Source organism: Anomalospiza imberbis, chromosome 3, assembly GCF_031753505.1.
Source record: "Anomalospiza imberbis isolate Cuckoo-Finch-1a 21T00152 chromosome 3, ASM3175350v1, whole genome shotgun sequence".
Taxonomy (NCBI): domain Eukaryota; kingdom Metazoa; phylum Chordata; class Aves; order Passeriformes; family Viduidae; genus Anomalospiza; species Anomalospiza imberbis.
The window spans coordinates 65764460-65790513 of record NC_089683.1 but is presented as its reverse complement, the minus strand read 5'-3'; the positions used below and the strand labels follow the sequence as shown (position 1 = coordinate 65790513).

General features: G+C 38.2%; 1 protein-coding gene across 4 annotated transcripts in view; it reads right to left on the bottom strand.

Annotated features, from left to right (window-relative positions):
* Positions 1 to 26054, bottom strand: part of UTRN (utrophin) — a 302322-nt gene that overhangs the window by 159270 nt on the left and 116998 nt on the right. The window contains exons 50-51 of one of the 4 annotated variants that reach the window (XM_068184872.1): positions 25719 to 25873; positions 20138 to 20327 (exon numbers count right to left, since the gene is read on the bottom strand). In XM_068184872.1, coding sequence (XP_068040973.1) covers positions 20138 to 20327; positions 25719 to 25873 — 345 coding nt within the window. Of the gene's footprint in view, positions 1 to 5926; positions 5948 to 15582; positions 15809 to 17869; positions 18121 to 20137; positions 20328 to 25718; positions 25874 to 26054 lie in introns of those variants that run through there. The other 3 variants (XM_068184869.1, XM_068184866.1, XM_068184868.1) reach the window with 3 other exon arrangements.

Genomic DNA, 26054 nt, shown 5'->3' with positions numbered 1-26054 from the left:
CCTTGGAAGAGTGACAGTAGGTGTCATTGCTACTAGATATCATTCATTTCCACACTTGCCTTCAAGTATAAAGACATTGCCAAATCCTTGACCTAAGATATAGGTGGTGTTTGCTCAAAAAAGGCCTCTGATTTCTAGTATCATAAAATTAGTTATTTTTTAACTAGATATTCATAAACTGGCAAAGGTGTCTGATATACACACTAGTTCAGGCATTCATGTAATGACACACATGCTGAGGTTCAAGGTTCGGATCAGACTGCTTGCACAGTTATTTCCAGACTCACTTCTACATCATCCTGCCAAACTTTGCTTCACTGCCTGCAGACCCAACTGCTAAATTCAAAGACAAGCTGTTATTTTTATCAACAATGCAACAAAATTACTGTATTACTTCAAAATTAAACATCCTACTAAGGAAACAGTTAATTTCCTTTCTAGAGAGACAAATTCAATAAATGATACCTTAATTCCTGTATTTATCTATGATGTTACTTTTTGAAAACAGCAGTTTTTTATTCAAGCCAGTGATAAGACCACAAAGGGAAGCTATTAAGTAATTATGCTGAAAAGGAAGGAATGTTTAATACTTTCCTCTGCTTCCAATCTCATTAATGAGGAATATTGTGTTTCAGATAATTATTTAAACACCCAGATGAAGTAGCAAAAATCTGAGCTTCAACAGGAGAAAAGGCCAAAAGTATTAAGTGTGGCTTTCTCAAATTATGTATAACTTATTAAATCTGACGAATAATACTTAGATAATAGGCCATTAGTGTCTAAGAGCTATTAGCAGTTATCTCCAAGTACCAACAGAAGATGGCAGAAAAATGTAGATATAACTCTACTCTTTAAATTAGGGATTAAAGGAGCTAAGAATTTACTGTCCATAAGCTTTACTTCAATTTCTGTGAAAAAGCAGTACCGACATCATACATAAGAAGAAAATTAGTCAACATGATTTGTCAAAATCAATCATGTCAGGCTAACTAAATATCCTTCAGTGACAGCATAACAAACCTTGGAAACATAGTAATGGTGGTAAGCATCATTTACCTTAACTTCACTAGTTCTCAGAAACAGTTAAATAAACTGCAAATTACCCAAGGAGTAAAGGAGAAAGGAGAAAGCACAATAGTCTTTCAATATATATTGAAATATGTACAAACTACCACAGGAATACATTCTTGAACTGTAAATTCATGTTTGTGGTGAGTTGAAGGACTTCTTTCAATTATAAGGAATAAAATTTAACTTGTACATCAGAACAAAATACTAAAAAAAAATTTTTTAATAGCTTGAAAAAGGTGACTCAATTTTTCTTAAAAGGAGCTGTAAAAACCTTTCCTAAACAGACCAGACAAATATTCTTAAGTAACACAGGAAGAGATTATCTCAGCATTGAGCTAAGACTAGGTGACAAGCAGCCTCTTTGCCTTTATCTGCACTGTTTCTCACCACTCAGATTATTTCTTTCTGTACTAGAAACATGAAGATAACGTCACCTCAAATGCCTACTTGATATTTCTGTACTGAATTCATATGTACATCTTGGAATTCCCCAAATACAAGGCAAGTGTCTTCAAATACAAGGGAAGTAACTTCCAGAATCACTCACTTATCTGAAATAAAGTTTGACCATCTCCAATGCTATCTATAGCATCACACAACCCTTGTATACATAGCTCATCTTTCCACATGCAAGCCAAAAAATGTGGGGCTTCTACCTCAACAAAAAATATTTTTGACACATTAAAATTTCCAAAGGAAATGCTGCGGCAGAACCACAAGTACCCGACTTATACCTCTCTCTAAACACCAGTAGCAAATTTGGCATGTATTTGCCTATCATCAGGAACAGATGTTCTTAGGAAGGTTGCTTGCTAAATTCTATTTGCAATTTCAAAGGCCCTTTTGGGTGAAGACATGTCATATACCTTCACAGCACTATGTATCTCATTTTAAATCAAATCCATTTTATCACTCAGGCTGAATTACACAGCTCACCTCATTCACACATCTATAAAAATACCATGACAGACAAGAATGGATAAGGGAACAGCATTTCTTTCCATGCACAGCTTCACTGTGATCACAGGCACAGTGCAATTTAATACTTTCTAGACAGTCTAACCCTAAAAGAACTTACATAACAATTGTGCCACAGGAAAACGTTTCGCAGTATTCTCTTTGCCAAATCTCCTATTATTAGTGAAGCCAGATGGCAGAAGCAAATACAACAAGTGGACAATGTATAGAATAACACTACTTGGAAGTCATGGCCTTTCTTCATTAGAAAAATCAGAAATACATTTCTCCAAAACACACAGCAACAAAAGGTTTCATTCTACTTTATGTTTACAATTACATCTCCACCTACATTGCTTCAGCTGGGAAAGTGCTCATGGAGAAGAGGAAAGAGGGCTTCCTCATCCCTCAAAAAGTAAACACCAAGTATTTGTGGTGCCTCCTGCAGAGGAATCAGTAGGTGGCCTTTCAATGCACTGAATTTTAACTGACAGGTGACCATTTTGCAGAACTTCACAAAAAAAAAAAAAAAAGCGGGGAAGAGGGAGTCATTATTTTCCTCAGGAGCACATATGAAAATTAATGCAAATGATCATGCAAAGGAAGTTGCCAGAACCAGCTACAGTATCAGGAGATATCACCATAGTATCAGAATTCCCATGGCTGTGATCAAATTATAAAGAATAAAATTAGCCACAAGATATCAAAAGGAACAGTACTTTATTTACTTCCCTTTGTTTTGCTTTCTTCCACTGCGAAAAATTAAAATGTACTCTCTTTTACAAAAAGAAAGCCACAGGCAGTGATGGCCTGTGCATCTGCATCGATTTACAGCACAAGAGCAAACAATAAGAAGGTGTAGCTTCTTTTATGTCTTAGTACTTTGTGCAAACCCTGACAGTCCTGCTGCTTGAAGCAGCCAAATGACAGAAATAATGCGAAGTCTGAGAAGGGGCTGTATCAGAAGCAAGAAGCATTCATTTTCTGTTGGTGAAACTTTTAGGGGTCTCAGGAAGGGGGGAAAGGTTAAAAAAAAATCAACATAAGTGTCAGCACTTGTCTAGGGATCATGGCTCATTTGCTTCCTTTACTGAGAAACTCTGCAGAGCAGTTTTTCATGTCACCTAGTCTCTCACTCTTCTGCAACAACAGGAATTTATTCTACCTTCACCTTAGAGCATCTACTAAAACATTGAACCAGACAGTGCTGCAACAACTGGGGAGATGGGTGTTTTCTGGAACTCAGTGCCTAGTTGTGCTATTTTATGTCTTTTTAACAGGTTCATTTATTCTGGCCACCCTGCCTGCACAAGTTTCAGGCTCCCTTACAAACTGAATCCACCGTACTCCAAAGTGCAGCAATGACCAACTGCCAGCTCTCTTTCAGTGTGTTGACTCTGACTTCAAAAACCATGCCAGTAAATACCATTAGGTGAAACAAGACCACGAAATTCATACCACCATTATAAACTGTAAGCCAAATGTTTCTCTTTCTAAAGTGTCTTTAATATCATTTTATTTTTCCCTAAGTCACTACACAAATGCCACTGCCAAAGACTTATCTCTTGAAAGATGCTGGGACAATACCAAAACAGTCATAAAATCTAAACATATTTTATAATCAAATTAAACAATGCTAAACAAGACAAATTATTATACTTAGCTTTATGCCCCAGGCTTTCTAAGATAATCTAAATCACAGTTCCCTTTCAACATGTCCTATGGAATTGGACTAAAGCCTAGAAAAGATATAGTGTAGAGCTTTCCTACACCTTCTCATTTCTATTATAAAATTTATTGCATGCTATTCTAGATCTGCTATTCAGAGAGTATCAAAACAACTACCAGGTAAGTTTATTTTCCCTTGATTTCCTACAAGAAAAAAATAGGTATATTCTATGCCTATATGGTTTCTTTGTCCTTGATTCAAAAATGGTATAGGTTGTTTATACATAGACTGACACAACTTCTAGCGGCACTCACCTGGCACAAGAAACTTACAGTGGGCATGCTGACAGCCAAGTTAATAAAATATGCAAAAGTAACACTACTAGATGGCTTAATTTCTTCTCCCTTACAGCTGTAATTTTTTTGCTCAGCCTATAATGTCTCTTTTTTTCTAAAAGCATGTTCATTACATTTCAACACAACCAACATGATCCTCCAGGGAATACACACCTTCTCAATAATGTACTGGACCTCAGTAATATTAAAGCCTCTATTTGCTCACTAACAAAATCTTCATTGTCTCCTCAAATTTTGATTTGGAACACTGAGTTTTAAAGATTAACATACTTTTAACCCAGTGAATCATACAGTCTTGGACCAAAGCATCCTGTTGGCTTATTCTTACATTTAATATCCATCAGGACCTGGACAAATTTGAGATGTGGGACTACAAGAACGTTAAAAAGATAAAAAATTCCAAGTGCAAGGTGCTGCACCTGGGTCAGCTCAATCCCAGACATGAGTACAGACTAGTGACTGACACCAGCCCTGTGGAGCTTGGAGGACCCAGTGGATGAAAAGCTGGACAGGACCTGGCAATGTGAGCTTGCAGGCCTGAAGGCCAATAACACCCTGGGCTGCATCAAAAGAGGTGTGGCCAGTGGGTCAAGGGAGGATCCTCCCTTTCTTCTCTGCCCTCATGAAACTCTACCTCGAGTTCTGAATCCAGGTCTGGAGCCCTCAGCACATGAACCTGTTAGAGCAGGTCCAGAGGAGGAGGAACACAAAGACAATCAGGGGGCTGGACCACCTCTCCTTTGAAGACAGACTAAGAAACTGGAGTTGTTCAGCCTGGAGAATACTCTAAAGAGACTTCATTGCAGCCTTCCAGTAATTAAAGGAGAATTATAAAAAAAGAGGGAGGAGTGACATTTTACATGGGCAGATAGTGATAGAACAAGGGGAAATGGTTTAAAAGTGAAAGAGGAGACAGTAAGATTAGTTGTTAAAAAAAATTCATTATGAGGGTGGTGAGGTACTGAACAGGCTGCCCAGAGAAGTTGTAGATGCCCTATCCCTGATAATAGTCAAGGCTGGATGGTGAGCAGCCTGGTCTAGTGGAAGATGTCCCTGACCATGGCAAGTGGGGGTGGAACTAGATGCTCTTTAAGGTCCTTTCCAAACCAGGCCATTCTATGATGCCTACCACACACTGGCTATCTTTCCTTTGGTTTTCATCTTTTCTATGCTTTACTTGTTACTCCATACAACTGTTCTTTCATGTTTCTTCTTGTATGAAGATTATCTGTTAACCTAAAGCCAAAAGTTCATTACAAATGCATGGAAAATAATTGGTTGCTCTTCAGCCACACAGGACCATTCCACTGAAACACCCTTCTGATCACTGTTACCATCAGCATGTGTACCAACAACTACTTGTGTTCCAAATGAGTATCACCTTCTATGCCACAGAAACAGGTGAGTAGCTTTAGACAATCTCAACTGGTTGTCATTGTACCCAAGCAGGTAATAGGAGTTACCCTCCTCTTGCAGTCTCTTACTAGCAATGACAAAGTAAAACCACGTTGCGAGCTCCAGCAATGCTATTCCCCCTGACACTTTTCCTTCCTTGAATTGACTTTAATCCATAGTGGGAAACTTTTCTCTGGTACTGGCAATCAATGAGGCTGCTTTAGACAACAAAAAGCACTCCTGAAGTGCAGAAAGCTAGGCTATACTTTATTTATGCTACTGAGTCATAGTTTAAACAAGAGGTTTTTCCAATGGATAAAATCTGCTATAGTCCCTAGGACCTGATCACGACTTCCAAAGATTTCTCCACAAAATAGTTTGGGGTTGTTTTGCACTCTTTTCCAATTAAAACAATAGTTGACACCATAATTAAAAGGCAACCCATATTTTCAGTGCTTTTTGAAAGAACATCCCTCACCTCCATCCCCCATTTCAGTCACAACCAAACACTTGCAAAATGTGTACTCAGGTTCTGCTGGCAGAGTGACAGTTTCTCCTTATGGAAGAGATTATTACCACACTTCTGCCACTGAAAAAAATGAGAGGAAATACACCTGTTTTCAACTAAAACAAAACTTCTCTCCTCATCCCATGGAGTCTGAGATGCAATGGTAAATTTCAAGATTTCATGTAATAGTAAGACAAACTCAGAGATCCACTAAAAAGGAAGTTTAGATAAAATGAGTATTAATCAAAATACTAGCTTAGTGCAAAAATTCTAGAATCCACCTGTTTTCTAAATCTAAATTATTTTAACTAATCCTATGTAAGTGCCTTATCACATCAGCTCATTTAGACAATGCTCATGGAAGGTCATGTCCAGATCCAAATTCTTCAACTGAACTTCCTTAATTATCTCCCTTATTTTCATTTAGAAGTACCCTTAATATAGGGGGAACAATGTTATACAGGATGAAAGCCTCCCACAGATGGGCTAAATTATCTGCTTACAGATAACAGCTGAATCATTTAAAACTGTATTCTTCTTACTGAGAAATATGGAAAGAAATTCAGAGTTTATTTATCATTACACTGCTGAGCTACATGAAGTGAAAGATAATGGCCTACAAACTGCTATTTCACTGCTTTTCACTCCTGATGCAAATACATAGCAAAGAAATGAAACATCATTGGCAGGCTTCTCTCTTTTCTTTCCGGGTGCATTTCCCCCTCTTCCAAAAGAGGAAATTGTCCTGCTTACTAATAAAGAAAAAAGTGGGGTAAGGAGATTTTGTGTAATCTGTGACTTTCATTATGCTTCCATCCTTCTCAGACGTGCCCAAGAATCCCAAATATTGAGTAAATTTCGTTTAACCTCTGAAATTTAAAGTTTAATTTCAGTAACAGAAAGAGGAGAAAGACATTTGTTTCAAATAGCTTGTTGTGTTGGAACTTGCAGCAAAAGAATACTCCTCTTTGTAGCAAAAAATAAGAGAGAATAATAACCAAGAGACTTCAGTACTTGATATGGAACACCCAAAATTGAGTGTGAAGGGTGAGTGATTATTTCAGGGCTAATAATGCATCCCCTCTATAAAGAAAAAAAAATAGGAAAGCAAAAATCATTGCTCACAAACTGAGTCCAAAGACGGCAGGTGACAGAAAGCAGCAACCTCAGATGACTGTTCTAGGACCATATCCAGAACCCAACACAATTAGCACTAATTGATCAGCAGTCTCAGCAGAAATGCCAAGAATTGAGCAAGCACTGAAAGCCAAAGTCTCCACTTCTCCCCAGGAAGGATGCTTTCTCCAGGTCAGAAATCTGGAACACCAGTGCAGAGAAACTAGCACTTGCCCTATTATCACAACACTGTGCTCATAAACACAGGGCTCATCAGCAAATGGGGAGCATCTACAGATTCAGAGAATCATTAAGGTTGGAAGAGACCTCTAAGATCTTCAATTCCAATCATTCACCCAGCACTGCCAAGTCCATCACTAACCCATGTCCCTACACAACCCATCTACACAGTTTTTTCAACACTTCCAGGAATTCTAATTCCACCACCTCTCTGGGCAGCTTATTCCAGTGTCTGACCACCCTTTCAGTGGAGAATTTTTTCCTAATATCCAATTTAAACCTCCCCTGGCACAACTTGAGTTGAGCAGCATTTCACTTTGTTACTTCACTTGCAACACATACCATATTTACCATATACCATAAACCACCAGTAAATATAATTACTGTGTGACTATGAAGACTTGCTCTCTGTAGCACAACACAGGACATCAATTATCAAAAACACCACTGACATCTTCCACCCACATTCAATTACCCAACTATGCAGGGCTGAGCAAGTTACTTTTGCTTTGAAGTAAAATCCTTTGCACCAAAGTGTATCAAGAATGCCCAGCATGAAAACATCACAGAGCAGCCACAACATAACACAGGTCTGCAAGCAGTGGATATGAAATAGAAAACTCTCAGGGCAACTTTGGAACATGATGTCTCTTACAGTTTGTCTTGATTAAAAACAGAGGGGAAAGCAAAAAGGAGGCCAGAACCCTTCCAGAGTCCCTGATGACTAACAGTGACAGGACATCTTCAAAGAGCATTATTTTCCCAGCTACCTAGTGAGTGCAGACTTTTTTAAAAATAAGCTCAAATGATCTGTCTGAAGAAGACAAGAAAAAACTGTCAAGTTCTCTAGACACAAACTGGTGAAGCACTATGCTGTTCTAGGCAACTACTGCTTCACAACTTCATGAATCTGGGATGGGTAATTAAGCCCTAAGGGAAAGAGCGGGGGGAAACTGCTTCCTAGAAAATAGCAGCAATCAAAAAGCACTGTGGCAAAATACTATGGTAAGAGGATGTCATATCAAATATTGATCCAGCTCCTGTAAACATGTGAAGTTCATGGAAGTCAAGTTTCCCATTAATGCTACATTCATGCTTTAATAAAACTACCTCATATTTTAGATTCATTTTTGCTGCATTAGCAAAATATTTCCAGCTTAAAAGTCAGAGTTGCCTTTAAATAAATGTAAGAGGATTCTAAAAGCATGCCTTGAAATATTCCTCTCTCCTTTCCTCCCTTCCACATTACTACAAAATGTTATTAAAGAAAGCGCTATATCCTAGAACCTATCTTAAATTTTGTTAAGCTGCATTTTATTTGCAAATAGGAATGACTGGTACAGCACTCAAGAATACTGAAATTCTGAAGCTTTATGTCCTATCCTATTTTGTTTTTCCTTATTATTTCACGTTAAAGAAACCATTCTATTTCTAGAGATGCTCCCTTATACATTGAAAGCTAGAGAGCATAAGGGTTTACAATAATGTACCCATTTATACAGTTTTATTTGGCACTGATCCTTATTAGACAAATGGCAAAACAAAGTGGTTTCATTTAGGCCAGCCCCATCACTCAAGATGTACAAAACCTGTGTGTCTTCTACTTTAGTTCTGAAAACATTATCTGAAAATGCAGAAGTGGGGGAAAGGTTATATGACAAAGTTTTATGCTATATTAAAATGTCCTCTAATCATAAGCACATAATTCAGATATGCACCAAGTGCCTGACTGTACTGCATTACCACCATTGAGGTTAGACTACAGCAAAAGGATTTGCAAATGAGTACATGCTGTGGCTGTTCAGCAGAATCATAGCAGGCCCCGATTTAAATCAAAATTCAGCAGAGAAGTAAGAATTTTTTCACATGGAGTAAAGTCATGAAGCTCCTTTTCATGGGAAGTGAGCAACCCACAGCTAAAAACTGCTGGACCATCATTTTGACTATTTTACTTGTCACTTATAAGCTAATAGAGCACTAGCACAGAGAATCATAGAAAATCACAAGTTGGAAGACCTTTGGAGGTCAAACCTCCTGGCAATTCCAAGAACTAATTTCAAAGCTGGGTCTGCTGCTAAGGGCCTTATCCACTGCAAGTGTTAATACTGACAGAGATGGAAATATAACAGCCTCTTTTTTTGGGCAACCCACTCCATTGTGCAGTTACACCTCCTATGCAGAATTGTTGCCCTTACACCCAACTCCCTTGCTGCAGCTTATTCCCACTGCCTCTTTTCCTTCCACAGGGCCCCTCCAAGAAGAGCCTGGCTCCATCTTTTATAGTAACAACTCACCAGGTATGCAGTGACAGCAGCTGGAAATTCCTGGAGCCTTCTCTCTTCCAAATTAAATTAAGTCAGCTCCCCTGCTGCTCTACTCATACGTCCTGTGCTTCAAGCACTGCACTCTCTCCAATCTCTCACTATCTGTCTGAAACCAACCGTGGTACTCCAGACATGAGCTCATAAGTGCTAAGCAGAAAAACATAAACACTTCTTCCTGTCTGGCTACAATCCTGCTCACACTTGTACCAATGCATTGAATTACTCATTCTCAGGTGCAAGAACTGGCTTTGGGGTTTTGGGGAGCTTTTTTTAAAAAATCATGGGGTTCCTGTCAGACCATCCCTCCCTCTTGAGGCCCCAAGGAATGGGAACAGAACTATTTCTCCACAGTCTAGTGTCATTCACAAACCTGCTGAGAATGCACTCCATCCCACTCTGGATTCATAACAGTACCAGTCTGTTTCATAAACTGTAATTCATAAACTGTACCAGTCTCTGGTCCATCCCTGGAGGAACACAAATGGTCCAGACACTGTCTTCCCACCTTATGGGTCATCTGTCTTGTCCGTATCTCTGATTTGGCTGTGAGAGACTGCATCCAAAGTCTTTTTAAAATAATGATCAAGAAACAGTACTGCTTTCCCTACATCCAAAGACACAATGACAACTTTCTCACAGAAAGCAAACAGCTTGAGCACCCTTCTCAAAATCCTTGATGGCTCTTCACAGTCATCATCTTGTCTTTTGTGCTTGGAACTGCCTTACTGACGTAAACTATTGCATTGGGAAATGTTTTCTTTAAGGACTAAGGACACAGGAGTCCTTGGGGAGAGACACTTAGTAAGCTCCTAAGTCTCACTATCAAAAGGTCTTCCCAGTAACTTTACCCACGAGTTTCTCTTTGAAGTTCTCCTCATTCTTCTACATTCCAACTCCAATCACAACCAGAATTCACATCTTTCTTCATGAACTAACTTATACTATCCTAGGATGTCTATGGAAGTTCTGAGGATCTCATAGCTCTCTGACCTATCAAAACATAAAAATATCCCTCCAATACCCCACTGATTTTTTTTTTACCAGACCCCTCCAAAAGTCCAAAGGAAATCAATCAGTAAACAACATGTTAACAGTTAACAACATCTTGCCTACACACAAAAGCCCCTAATTGTGCTTGTCCATCACTGACAGAGTATACACAAAGGTGAAATTTGATACCGAAGGAGAACTGAATTCCATAATAGTTATTATATTTCCAACTGGAATTGAATTTCTTGCCCATATTTCTAGTTTTCATATCTTTTGACTCACTGGATAGTCATTACCAACCTTCACTTACCTCATTTTTTAAAAGCTATTTAAATTTTTCTCTCTTCAGCCTTCCATTGTTTCTCTAGCTGCTGTGATCATTCTATAATAAAGGCCAGAAGCAAATCAACTGTCACCTTCTAAGACTTCAAGATGTTTATAATTTCAAGTATTCTCCACCAGTTTTTAGCTTTACAACTTTTAATCCAAACCCACAAAGAAATTATGCTCATCTCACTCATTTTAGATGACCATTGACTGACATGCATTCCTAGCCTATTCACGAGCCTTCAAAAAATTCTTATATTTTCTGTCTCTAAACATCATCAAGGTACCTTGTTGCCCTTGGTTAGCTGTATGTTAGCCCTGTTCTGCTTATCAAGAACTCAAGCCATGTTTTGTCCCAGCCCTGTACATACTCACTCTCAAGAAATCACACTTAAAACCACTTCTACAATCACTCCCAATGCCAGTAAGCTGTGGGTGTTCCGAGGTGGGGTGGTTTCCAGTTACACTGCTCAGTTGCTTTCTAAAATGGTAAATCCTAAACTCCTGAGAGGCTGATCATTAGATATTACTTACTACATCTCCTTTTTCAAAATAGCTGTTTTGTTATTATCAGTTCACTTCTAGCCTCATTATATTTTACTAGATAATAGTCATTATTATCCAAGGTTCCCTTTAATTCTGGCCTCCTCCCTTCAATAGGACATTTTTGTAGATCTAAATCTAATTAGAATGTCCTTTATACAACTAGAACCATATCAAGCAGTCTGGAGTTAACTTTCTCATCTAAAAAAAGAAACTGTCTGCATAATTTAGCAATGCTTTTGACAACGCTGCTTCATTTTCCAATGAACAAGCTGCTTAATACAGTAGCCTACTTCAGAACATGATTCCAAAATTAATTTTTGTTCTCACTTGTGCTGTCCAATCAATGTACTACAATGCTGCTCCTCTTCATCCACACTTGGTTACCTGTATTTTACACCTGAATATGTCAAGTGCCAATGATTTATTTTCTAAATCAACTTGAAGTCATGTAAACATTTAAAAACTTACATCTTTGTTGAATTCATTGGAACCAGAATTAACCTAAACATTTCTCAACTTCCAGTTTGTTTTTTTTTTTTTTGCCCTGACCCCAAGAACTTCATAATTTCTTTCAAAATTTCATAGGAACAGAGGCTTTGCTGCTACTCTCAAAATTCAACATGATGTAAATGTCTTTTGGAATGCATCACCAGTATTACAGCAAAAAAAGGTTTTGGCTGACCCCAGCATTCGCTGGGCTTCTAACTTCCTGCAGTTTTATAAATTTAACACTGGCCATTAAAAAAAAAGCATAAAATGAGAGGACTGCATTTAAAGTTATGTATTCTTAAACCTCAGGAGACATGTTTCTTATACATTTCATAGCTGAGGAAGTCAGGAACTCACCTAAGTTATGACATGAACACTCATGTTGAATCAGGTTTGAGAATCGAGTATTTTATATGAAGGGAGTTGAATATTTATTTTTAAAGCAGGTTCTTCTCAAGAATTTATCACAAAAGTCAGAGATAAAAATGAGAAGAAACCCTCTCAGCAACTAGGTTTGTTCCTCAGCTGGTTTTCCAGGGGATGAATGCTCCAGTCCCTGAATGCTAGCACTGTGTTTTAAAAATACACAGTCAAACTATACAAACAGGACACATGTTTCAAAATAATCATTGAGCTGTCTGCCATAGATGCACTATTCTTTACCTTCCATCAGCGAAGTTAAAGACAGTTTCACAATTCTCTATTTTTGGAAGTAATATTGTAGCTCTGGTCTCTCAGAAAAGATGTATCAATTTGTACCTTAAAATTATTTTTTCTGTTATAAATTCATTCTAGTCTGGGCTAGTTGGATATAACTAATAAAAGTCAGTCTTTTATTAGTTATAAAGACTTTATAACTATAAACTATATAAAGTTTATATAAGAACAATCATATTAGCAAGAACATAGAGCAGACAATGCCCATACAACAGTTTTCTAATTGTTCATTATCAGCATCAAAGCCTTATGCAAGAGTTTTCAAACAAAGCTGCTAGCAACAGTAAAGCAAAACTTATTACATACTGACAACAAAATGTCAAGTGTAGACATTTTGCCCTGGTACGCCATTAATTTCAAGTGAAAAGATCTATCTAGCAAAACTCACCTTGGTATGAAGAAATTTGTGTAAGAAAAAGCAGCAACAGAAGAAATATCCTAAACTTTGGATTTTGTGGTTTTCAGCCATGCTGTTACATGTCAACAAAGTGTTTATTTCTGTTTTTGCAAGAAAGAAATTTGCAAAATGTGGACTATGAATGCTGATTGCTACTATTATGAGGTTGTTAAAAGGAACAATCATGACTTTTCCCAGTACAGTTAAATGATAAAGCCTTACTACTTCTTTCACAAAGAGTGCAGTTTAAAAAAAAAAAAACACTACACTTCAAGAACTTATGTTAAATACTTTATTGGCCCTCTGTTCCGATTCGGAGGACACTTCACATGAAACATTTGGATGAAGTTAATGAAGCACCTTCCCTGGATACAATGCAATAATTCATGCACTATAGTAAACAGCTTCTCTTCGCAGATCTGAACTATACCAGTGTATCCACAGAGTGCACAAGACACATACAAACGTCTGACATTCCAAAGACAGGAGTATACAGGACACTACAAGAAATCCTTCCTGACATGCTGTCATGGTTGTTCTTAGTAATTTCCATACATTTTCTCATCTAAGCATTAACATTTCCATCACCAGACTTCCATCTATCATTGCCTTACATTGACACCTGCTGGAAGTGACTGGGATCGTAAAACATTTCTTTTTCTTCATCCTCAGTTAGTGTCTGATTTAACTCTACAAGAAGACCTACCTTCAGTAAACTAAGCACAGACATCTGAAAAACTAAGCCACATGACTTTTTAAAAGCAAAAAAACTCATACACTGTGTAATTTTAAGCAATGTGTAGTTCCCAAGGCTATTACTGCAAGGGTTCTCAATCAGAAAATGTATTTTAATAACAGCCTTTCAGAAGATTTTTTCCACTACCCATTGGGTAGATTTAAACTCAACAAATTAAGTATGCATCCATTTAATGGGCTCTCAGGATAATTAGTAAATAATTATTACTCCAGGAGTAACTAAATAGTGGCTTGACAAACATTTTACAAACAAGTTTATACAAATAATGTGACTAAACAGGCAATTATAGCCCATATCTTTACATTATTAAAAAAAAAAATTGCTTTATTCACAAAAGCAAACAGGCTGTTTATTGACAACTGATAGACAAGAACAACTGAGGAATGTTTGTTAAAGCAGCTTGTATGTACACAAACTACTGTCTCTCATTCTTCATAATGAAGATGCATCTATCAGTACAGCTTGGTTAACTGAAGCACGCTGAAACAGCCATGTGAAGAAAATGTTATTCCCCATATGCCAGAACTTCATCTACAAGCTTCACTGAACAACATACTGCATGATACTTTTTCTTTACTTTTAAACCCTACTCAAAGGATGGGATCTCTCTCACTTGATGTAATTTTTAAATTCCTCACAACAGAAAGCACATTTCAAATTGAAGCAGGTAGGATGAGTTAAGGTGGCTTTGCCTTATCATCAGAACAAGACCTTGGTTCTTGCATACCTTGTATGCAAAACACAGACATATTTTCATCAAAAAACACAGACACGTAAAGTATCATAAGCAGCAAGAAGAGAAAAACAATTTCAAAGGCAGCCAAATAGAATTTATGTCATGCCAGTATACATACAGCTGAAGACCTATCAAATTTTATAATTTTGCAAAGTTTCAAGACAGAATCCTTATATTAAAAGTTCAACGATATTAGCACAGCATGACCACCTCACACAGGCATCAACACGGCAGCAGTATTAACTCATGGACAGATCAGTCAGAAGTTGATTAATTTTATTTACTTATTTTAATCTGGTGAGTGATCAAAACTACTTTTAAAAGTGAATCACTGAGTCTGTGAGAAAAAAACAAAATGTAGACACCATCATTGGAAACAGAAACAATCAGCCACCAAAACAGGCACCATCAAAACCAGCAATAAGTGGTAGTCTATGTCAACATGCTTTTCCTCAAACTTTTCCTGATTTTTTTAACTGAAAGAGCTCGGTCAGTGAAGGCAGAAATTAATGGCTGTGTAATAAGTCTGCTGAACTCATTCCTAATTAAAAGCTTCATAAAGCTCAAAAGAAAAATAACACTGGGCATGGAAAAATAGTTATTCTACATAATGGGTACACAGGAGTTAAAGAATCACATCCACCAAAAAGTAACTAACTCACTAGGAAAAGAACTGGTAGTATTTTACCAAAAAAAAAAATCTCAGTGAACATAACACTTTCCTCCCAGACACCTAAATGGTGGGCAAGAGAGCACTTTTCTAAAACAAAAATGTATCGCTCTGACAAGCACAGGGTTGCTTTGTTTTGGGTTTTTTTTTTTAATTGCATTCTCTAACAAAACACACATGGAAAGCATTGCAGGCTTAAAAACACTAGATAGCCAAGATGATTTTGACACTCATCCCATGCTCACTTTCTTTTCATCTCAGAAAGACAACAGAGTTAGCAATACAAACACTCGACATTTAGGGCTTATGTTTCCTACCTTACAAAGCTTCTGGTAACGGGGAGAAGAAACTGCCATCCTCTGTAAACGATGCAACAAGACCACAACTTTCTGAAGAGAGGTTCTCACCACAGCCATCATTTTAAGTTTGCCACACTTCTGAAGATACCTCAGAATTTGCATTATAAATGAAGAGCAACTATCATTTCCTCCCGGTCACTGGACAATGATTTGCCAGCTTTCTGAGCATGCTCTCTTCCAGGACTGCTTTTGCAAGCTACAGGCTTTATACGTTTCAAAGGCAAAGAAGATTGATACAGCATAAGTTTTTCTCCCAAAATAACCCCACAAAACAAATGCAAAAAGATAACAGCCTTCACAGATTCCTCTAATCGGTACTGCTCAGCTCTGCTTTTGCAGAGGGCAAATGAACTTGAGCAGCTGATCGTATGCCTCCGTTCAGGAGTGCACTAAATAGCCACAAAAAGGTTATTAATTTAAGCCTGAAAGCTGCAGGAACAAAAAAGGAATTCCTTCAGGAAGACGGCTCCAGTGTATCACAGCAGTTGTTCCTCCCTAGTAGCTGCTTTCTATCAGCAGAGTGTTTGCTCCCTCACTCTGAGAAAGGATGCTCTCGTTCTCCGACTGAACGCAGCTCTGGCAGAGCTGTAGAGTGAGTGAATAACAGATTGTGTTATAAATCTTGAGAGGGGAGTACAGGGATACCTGCCCTAATTATATCAGCCATACATTAAAGGTTAATAAATCACATAGGCGTTTCTCAAAACTAGATTATCCAACACAAAAGGGAAAATTGCAGGAGGTAAACCTCTTTCTATAAAAACTCGCTTAAAGCTAATTCAGTCAAAGGGATCTAAAGGATCCTCACTTGCACCAGAAAGTAGGAATATTTTTCACTAGCCATTTCCAATTAAATATTTTCCAGAATGACTTTAGACAAGAAAAGGATAGGGTTTTGACAAGGTAAAAGCATACAGTTGCATCATCAACCCCCTTTTCCAAGTCATCCTTGAATCCAAAGAGATAACATAATTTTGATGTATTTCCCATGACAAAGCAGAATTATTTAAGCCATCTAAGGATGACAGTAGCATGTTCAAGAGCATGGAAATGTTTTGCTACCAGCAAGGCACTCCCAATGCAGTACAGCAAACATACCCCTAGGTGTGGCAAAACTGCAGCATAACCAGAGCCAGCTACTCATTGCTTCCAAAGGTGCTTTGATGAATCTACTTAAACATGTATCAGAGGGGCTGCTGTAGCAAAAGTTCAGGGAGGCCTGAATACAGTAGGTGAAGCACTGATCATACGGTTTAAAGTGCATATTTCCTCATGAAAAGGTACCCACACATTTCAAGCACATCAATCAGCACAATATGGCAGCAACAGCTATCCTGACAAGTTCGTATGATCCAAAATAATGCACAGCTTAGATGTCAGTGCATTATACACTGCTTTGACTCTTCTAAGGCACTTTCCTAAGAAGGAGATTCATGCAAGGTTCAGATTCTTCATACGGGACATTTAAAAACTCTTCCCATCCAATTCTGTGAAGACAACCTTTTCATCTTTACTTTTAGGACTGAATCAAAGTTTCTACCACTTCTCACATAAACCCCATTTCCCTGTACTCTGCTTTCTTCTTGATGTGTCCACAACAATATCATTTTGAACAGCTAAACAGATACACTGATTCCACTCTATATATAGAAATCTTACCAACTGTATTCACCTTGCCAGGCACACTGTCTTTTCTCATCTCATTACATATTTGAACCATTCCTCTGCATGCCATTGCTCCTGGCTTACATCCCTTCCCACCAGAAGTCTGCTTCTAACTTTCCAGATTGAGCCTACCATGATTAGCTGACATTCTCTTACCAAATATCTTTTAAGGAAACTTGTGAAGCAGCAGAACTCTGAAACCATGGAAGCATTCAGAAATGACTGTGCAAAAGCTCAAACCTCTTCCGTGCAAGAAAGACCCCACAGTCCACACCTTCCTTAATTCCTTCTACTTCCTTACTTCTGCTTTTTATCTACCCAGATCTTTCAATCTACAAATTTGAATCAAGCAGAGAGACAAACAGCCAGCCACTACTTATGGTAACTTTTTCTACAATACAACAAAATCTTTGAATTATTTTGAACACCTTTACACCTGTAGGCACACCTTCACATACCTTGCACTACTTTTTACTATTTCCTAGCTTATTTTCTGCATCTTTTTTCAAATTTGGTTTTAATCTCTTCCAAGTCATTGCTAAATATTTTCCAAACCAGACTGTAGCGTTTTGTCACTAACCTGAATGGAAAGACTTCTACAAGGTTTAGATACTGAGAGAATTAATTGAACTGACTGATGATATAATTGTGGATTTCTCCTTTTCAAAAAGACATTGCAACCACACTCAAAGTCTGCATTATTTGCATAGTACTGTTGCTGGCCTCAGGTATCACAATGAAAGACAAAACAAGGCTTCAGACCTCAGATCACTGATTCCACTGTAGAGGGACTTGAGCTGCAGCCAAACAAGTTAGACCCAATATGCAATGGAGAATAGTCCTCCCAAGCATGCAGAAATGCCAGTCTAACAGATGATCCTATTTTGGAAATGCATGACATGTAACAGCAGCAACAACAACAAATTCATCACATTTTGTCTAGGTTCAGCTCATTTCACCTAGAATTTATCACACCTTGAACTCACAAAAAAATTTTACTTAATGCACAGGCCTTGGGAGGAGGGGCATCATTTACAGAGCAGAGAAGGTTATATCCCTGGATTCTTCTTAAAACCATTTAACCCCTAACCTTAAAACCAATACTTCTTTACATATTCAACAAGGCATCAAGAGAACAACACTGTCACCACATAACTGGGGAAGAACAGGAAATTATCTTTGTTTAATCAGATAATAAGCTTAAGAACTTGCAAAGGAGTGGGCTTGATCTTTTGAAGTACAGTAGGATGTTGGAACTTCCTTTTGTTTTCAGAAGTGCAACAAATACTTGAAAACATAAACAGTGATTTTGGAGTGTTTGCCAGCGCCATGATATAAATGTCTTCATTTACATTTAAAGACTAAGATGGTAGGGGACAAAGTTCATTCTGGAAGTCATTATGCTATGACAGTCTTTGACATGCTCCACTTCCTAGGGTAGCCAGAAAAGCCTTACAATGTTATGTAAGGTCATGGGTGAGTAAAGTTATGGGTGACCTTACATCCATGTAGGATCATGGATGATACTTCATGTGTACAGTGTGTAGAAACACACAGTGTCAGAAAGAGATGGACAATACCAGGTACTGGGATGCTGAACCAGGGGAGGCCATGCCCCAGCACCTCCACCTGCCTTTTCAGTTGTGACAAGCCAGGACAATGTGCAAAGTCAGGAGTTGGTTATAGACCTTCTCCTTCTCTCATAGCAGTCTTGCCCAACAGTTCTCCCCTCACACAGCACAACTCAGGCAATTTTAATCAGATTGCAGCACAACAAAGAATGGCAAACAACCTTCCACACACACAGTGCTTCACAGCCACACAGCGCCAACAAACTGTGAACTAACAGCTGTATCTTGGTGCAACTGACTCCACAGAACACAAGGTAACACAGAAATAAGTCTATTTACACACAGCACTGCCTGTGCCCTGTTTTAGCTCTTCCATCTCCACTACATTACAGTAGTTGGAAGTGGTGCCAATAGAAAGCATAACATTGAGTTCTAGGTGTCACCACTACAAACTAGTCTCAGCATTTCACAAAAAGCCACATCTCTACAGATGAGTTACCTGACTGACTAGAATCTTTTGAACATTGGTGAGTGATATGCCATCTTCAAGAGATACAAGCTTCCACAAAATATTGTGTTCTTCACTATGATTAGCAAGAATAACTTGCTATCAGATATTTTTAAGTCTCATTTCATTTCAATTCAGCATAGATACGTCCAGATTAAGAGCATTACTAAAAGCAACATCTTTTTTTCATTATAAGCTGCTCAAACCCACTTAGATCACAGGTGACATTAATCCAAACACAGAGTACAGGATTTAATAGGTGGTGTCAGTTAAACTTCTCAGTCATTCTAAGGTTTCCAGTCTGGGGCCTAAAAGAAGGCCAGCTGGGGAGCTGCTGGGCAGTAGGAGAGGGAGAAGAAGTAATCCAAGCACAACATCTTCTTGGATTGCTGAAAAAGCAGGAGGAAGGTGGCAGACAGAAATAGGAGAGCATGCAGCCCAGGAGGGCTTTACTTGGAGGGAAGCAGATTAAATTGTTTGGTTGAACAATCACACAACATGACTTGGTTTAATGAAGCGTACACTTCCTGAATGCAGTCACACTCCAAGGACATTTAAGAGCCCTCAGTGCCAAAGACATACACAAAAATATGTGCTTCAAACCTTAGGAAGACAAATTTGCTTCTTTCATACACCTGACTTCCAAAACACTGTTAGGAAACAACTTTCAATAGGCTGCAGCTTTCCCCAAGCAAGTAGATAGCTTTTCTTTATAACATTTGTCATTGAGAGAAAACCTGAATAACAGCAATATTATTTAGTTTCTCACCTGCATTTGCTTTCTGAGTTCCCGTATGCAGACACTGTCCTGAGCAGTGTTCTCACGCTCGAATGCATCTGCCAGAACATTTACTGTTGTCTCTGCCTCTTGAAGCCACTTGAGGAAGCTCTCCAGATCCTTGTGTGAGGCCTGTACTGTCTTCATTTCTGTCTCCAAGAAATTCTGCCTATCAACAGCTCTGAAAACAAGACAAGTGTCAGAATATTCCCCCATAAGATACAGCATTATATACATCATAATGAAACTACTAAAAGGAGATCTGAAATGTATCTCTAGTAAGAACAGAGACACAGCTTGCTTTATCATAACTTATATCACTGTTTTTAGTGTATCTATAGCTACCCACAGATGTCCTGAACTGGTTATACATTTGACAGAACTTTTTTTTAAAAGGCATGCAGTAAAACCTCAGTTATTAATTAAAAACCTAGGTTTTCCTTTTAGAGTGTTACCATCATCAACCTATGCTGCTTCAAATGCTAGAAGTGTTATTGCCATGTGTGAAAAATGGGCTTTTCCCCATCAACAAAAAACATATGTAGTAGAAGCACTGAGTGCTTGGAGTATTTTTGTTCCTCTTTTACAGTGAGCAGGAACACTGCCATAAATTCTTAAGAGTTAAAGTGCTACAGGATGAAAAGTCAGATACCTGGTTCTCTCTGCTAGAAGACTTTTGACAAAATCACTCAAACAAACAGAATAATACACTGCCATCATAACAGTCAAACCATGCTCAACAAACTTAAACTTAAAAAAAAAACTGGCAGAATATGGTCCCAGTTTTCAATCACCCAAAAGATTTCTAACTGATGCAAACACTAAAGTTTGTGTCCGTAAGAGGATTTTTTTCATGTAATAACAATATAATCTGAACATTTTAAGATATCAGCAACTTCAAATAATTTCCTAGGAAAAAAAATCACCTTACAGTTCTGCATAACAATACTGTCTTCTAGTGATTGAAATGAAACTCAGATGAGAAACTATTATAGTCAGCAATTTTAAAAGCTCTGATTAGCAACATTAATAAAGCATGACAAACTAAATTTCACCCATTTGAGGCTGTTATTCTGCAGCATTCCTTCTCCCAAAACCAGGACAAAAGAAACAAGCTGTCCCACACCAGAACACTGTAGAGAAACCTCTAACAGAGCTAACAGCTAGAATGCTTCTGCTGAGTAAGTAGAAAGCTAAATTTTATTTTCACATCAAACACTAGCTGTATTATAATATTTTAGGGGTAAAGTGATATTTAATTTCAAGACAGACAGGGCCAAAACACTCAGCATTTGCTATTTCCACGTTTCTCCAGACAGGCCCAAACTTGTATCTTCTGCATCCTCCCATCTACTTCAGCTTTCTTTCCTCCTTGTCATGCTGTACTGTTCAGCAGTATGAAGGAATAACTATGTTTGGAATTGTGAATTTCAGAACTAGTTAAAATATTCCTTTTAGAAAAGAAGCAGTGGTGTTCAGAACCATTCAGGATGACATTTCAAAGCAAGTAGCCTGGTTTACTAGCACATCAGATGAGACGGATAGAAGTAAAAGCTGTTTTCTTTCAAGGACTGTGAGGAAATCTCATGCAACCCTAATTCTGCCAGGCTCACATTTCTAAGTTTTAGCATAACCAACTGAATTTTTTAGAGACAATTTGCACAAAGATAGTGTTGCAACCCCTATTTTAGAAGCTTCAGTCTTACACCACTCACTAATAATTGCTTTATCCAAAATAAGAGTCTAAGAATCATTCCTGACTTTGTGCTTGCCCAAGTTCTGGCGACTAGCAAATGACTAGGAGAACAAAAAACCTTCATTCTTGCTTCTCACTTGCAGCTGGAACACTTCACCCAGTCTTGACAAAAAAATGTAGCATGCTGGGGATAACAAGTAGTTTGATTGATATTGTCCAGAAAAGATAATAAGCACCAGTTAAAAAATTAGAGCACACCAATGAACTGTGAGAAAAACATAAAGTAAAAGCAGTTATGAGCTCTAACTTCAAAACCCTCTCCCTCTGCAGGGATTTTCTTTCCTAGCAGGGGGTTAAGGCCAAAGGTGGAAGAACAGGAGTGACAGCGGGAAGAACAGACTGGTAATAAAGGTAACCTTCAAAGAAAAAGAACAGCCCCAAAGGATGAAACGCTAAGTGACCCAGATCTCTTAGACTATATCAGTCTAAGTACTGGTGTATTAGACAGGAATCGAGACAACCTGAACTTTGAAGTCAACAACATTCATTGAAGAATATTGTCTTCATCCTAAAGTTTTAATTTCTCAAGCTTTCTGCTTGGTTGAGCTTTAAGGAAATAATGAAATCATATTACCAACCCACTGCTGCCATATATTTGAATTAAAGCTGAAAAACAATCTTTTCACTAAATACATACAAATTTACAACTAATATCCTAAGATTACATGGGTGTTTTTAAAGAGGACATGTATAGCAAGCAGTAGTGAGCAATACTTTTAGAGAGCAGATGGAAATACTTTCCTCCCCTGCTAGTAAAGGCCTCAAACATAAAATAGAAAATGGATAAATCTTTTACAGGAGAATTCTTTACTGCAGATTAAAAACTACCCCATGCTATAAAAACATAACTCAGATTTTCAAATAATTCTGACACAACTAGAGCAGCCTCAAAGACAGAGGATCTGTATATCTTTCAGGCTGCAAGAACTAAATGTGAGGAGAAGATGGAGAATTATTTTCAAATGCAGCTAACATAATACAGCGATAGTCGAGAAAGTCAATGCAGATTCTATTGGCAAACACACACCCAAGAAAAAAAATTGTTATTCTATTATTTAAGTTTTCATGGCTCTTTTTCAGGTTTCTGTTCTACCCAATTATTTTTTCAGATTTATACTGAGAATCTGCAATGCATACATGTGCATGATCAAAAGAAATTCAGAAACTAACATCTGAGACAGTATAGAAAGCAACTATAATCCATTACCAAGGCAGCACAAATACATAGAACAACTACAGTTTCAACCTAAAATATAAAAATAAAACATAAATTGCCACTGGGCAAAGTATCCAATTTACACAATGTTAAGCTGGGGAGCTTCAATCTCTTAATGCCCACAGTTTTAAAGTAAGTTCCTTCACTTTGCATGCCATGGCTACAGTCATCCTGGTAGTTCCTGGTAGTGCTCTTATGGTAACCAGGACAACAGTCCTTCCAGATGGTGTTACTAAGGACCCTTTCCACAACCTCCAAGTAGGGGAAAAAACTGGTATTTTAAAGCATTATGCTATAAATACAGATTTATTCTTATAGAAGGCATAGGACTACATGTCCACTCTATGAATAAGCCCCACATGTCCCAACATCTGTCACAAAAAGTAAGCCTCATCACTGGTATTTCTATTTCTTGCATTTAAAGCAAGTATAAAAACCTTCCTCCTGTTGAAAAGGTGTTTTCATTGCACATTCTCACCTTTTAATTCTCCCATGCTGCTCAGATGGGCTACACAGAGCAGCTCCACACTGGCTACCCACTGGCTCTCAGAGTTGTCCTTTACATTCTGACACTAGTTAATAAACAAAGCAGATATTCACCTTCCTTAGGCTGCAGACTTCAAACAGTAGCCCCAGTGACAATTAAGGAGCTTCAGTTACACACAACAAAATGCAGTAGCTTATTATTTTAGACTTTAGGCAGATTCAAAACTAATTAGAGGCTTGCAGGCAGGAGCTCTTCTTTCTGGTCACCCTCTCTGAGGAGTGGGCAGTTTTATGCCAGTTGGAGCGATAACACTGCAAAGTCTGAATGTGAATGAGACTAATACAGAGTTTTAGTCTACTGTCAATGCTAATCCAACAAGGAGCTGTTTCCCTTCATTCTCTAATTAACTAGGAAACAAGCTGCTACATCCAAAGCACAAAATGACAGAACGATTTTCCTCCGAGGAAGGATAGGATAACATTCTACTCTGCTTCCTTCATTACCTGCTCACTGAGAATAGTCCTGCTGGGAAGAGGTGCTGGTGGGTGAGAGGCTGGACATGACGAAGTAATGTGTGCTTGCAGCCCAGAAAGCCAGTTGTGTTCAGGGCTGCAAACAAAGCAGCGTGGGCAGGGAGGATCTCACCTCTACTACAGTCTGGTGAGATCCCACCTGGAGTGCTGCATCCAGCTCTGGTTGGACGTGTTGAAACAGATCCAGAGGAAAATCTAAAATATTCTGAGGGCTGGAGCACCTCTCCTATGAGGAAAGGCTGAGAGTTGGAGTTGCTCACCCTGGAGAAGCAAAGGCTCCCAGGGGACCTTATAGCAGCCTTGCAGATCCTGAAGGGGGCCTACATGAAACATGGAGAGGGACTTTTTGCAAGGGCATGTAAGGATAGGACAAGAATAATGGCTCTAAACTGAAAGAGGGCATATTTAGATTAGCTATCAAGAAAAAAATTCTTCACTGTGAGGGTGGTGAAGCACTGGAATAGGAGAAGCTGTGAATGCCCCATCCCTGGAAGTGTCCAAGGTCAGACTGAATGTGGCTTTGAGCAACCTGATCTAGTGGACTGTGGTCTGCCATGGCAGGGGGGTTGGAACTGGATGACCTTTAAGGCCCCTTCCAATTCAAACCATTCTCTAATTTCACAATTTCTATAACGTTCTCCTCGTCTCATTCCTCAAGAGATAACATCTCCTTAAGCTTTACTAAGTAGGCTTTTCATTCCTTTAACTGACACCCCATTCCGAAAGCAGCTGCTTCTTTCACATGCACATGTATACATATAGACTTCAGTTGTCATCTTCCCTGCTCCCAGATACAGAGGATCCATTTTTTCTTCTTCCCCTCTAACCACAATGCTTTTATAATATAATATATATAAAATAGACTTTTAGATTTCAGAGTCAGACACTATTCTAAATATTAATTGTCTATCAATACCAAACACTCAAAAGAATTTCTGCAAAAATTGAAATACCCTGCAGGAAAAAAATTATGTATAGGAAAATATCACATTTTCATTGAGACATATCTGCAGATACATCTTAAATAGAGGGATGAATAGAAAGACGTTTCAATTAAGTCTCAGTTCCTACAGCACATGTATTTTCTAGATGGGAGTACTGGAAGTATTGCACTCAAGAACCCAAAGCACAGCCCCATTCAGGGGAAGTTTCCACTAGATGAAAGGCCATAAGGAATTAATGCAAGGGAAGATGAAGCTGAACACTTACAGCCTTATGAAAAGGAAGGAAAACAAAAAACTACAAATACATAAATCATACCAGCAATAAAGAATAAGAGAGGAGCTATCAAAGACACTTAGAAATAATAGCCACAGGAAAATCTGAAACCAAACATGAGAAGTCCCTTCTTTTTCTGCTTAAAAATATACCACATAAATGGGAAGTTATACAGAAGCTTTCCATTGTGAACTGTGGGAATTTCAATCATCAAAAGAGCTTGACTGCAATTGACTAAATATCCCCAGCAGCCCTAAATGCTGCACTAAAGCACACAGAGAAGAGACTACAATACACATATATACAGAGAATGCAAGTTTAAGGCACAAGCTGCTACCTATAGAGTGAAACCTTGTAGTTACCTTTGGTTCAGATTAACCCAGCAAGTGTTCATTTGGTCAGTGGTTTCCTTCACCTTTCTTGAGTCATCATCACGATACTCTCGAAGCAGTTTATTAGAAAGATCATTGAATGCTGCCACTGTGATGTCACCTCTATGCAAATCCTGTACCAACAGCTAAAAATCAATGCCAAATGAGACAGATTAAAATGAGACTATTTCTCATATTATGCATTTTATCACAAATTCTAAATTCCTCATTTTTTCCTCTTTTCTAAAAAGCAAAATGTGCACATTTTTCATCAAGGAATAAAACTGTAAAGAGAAAATCTACAGATATTAAATATCCTGATAATGA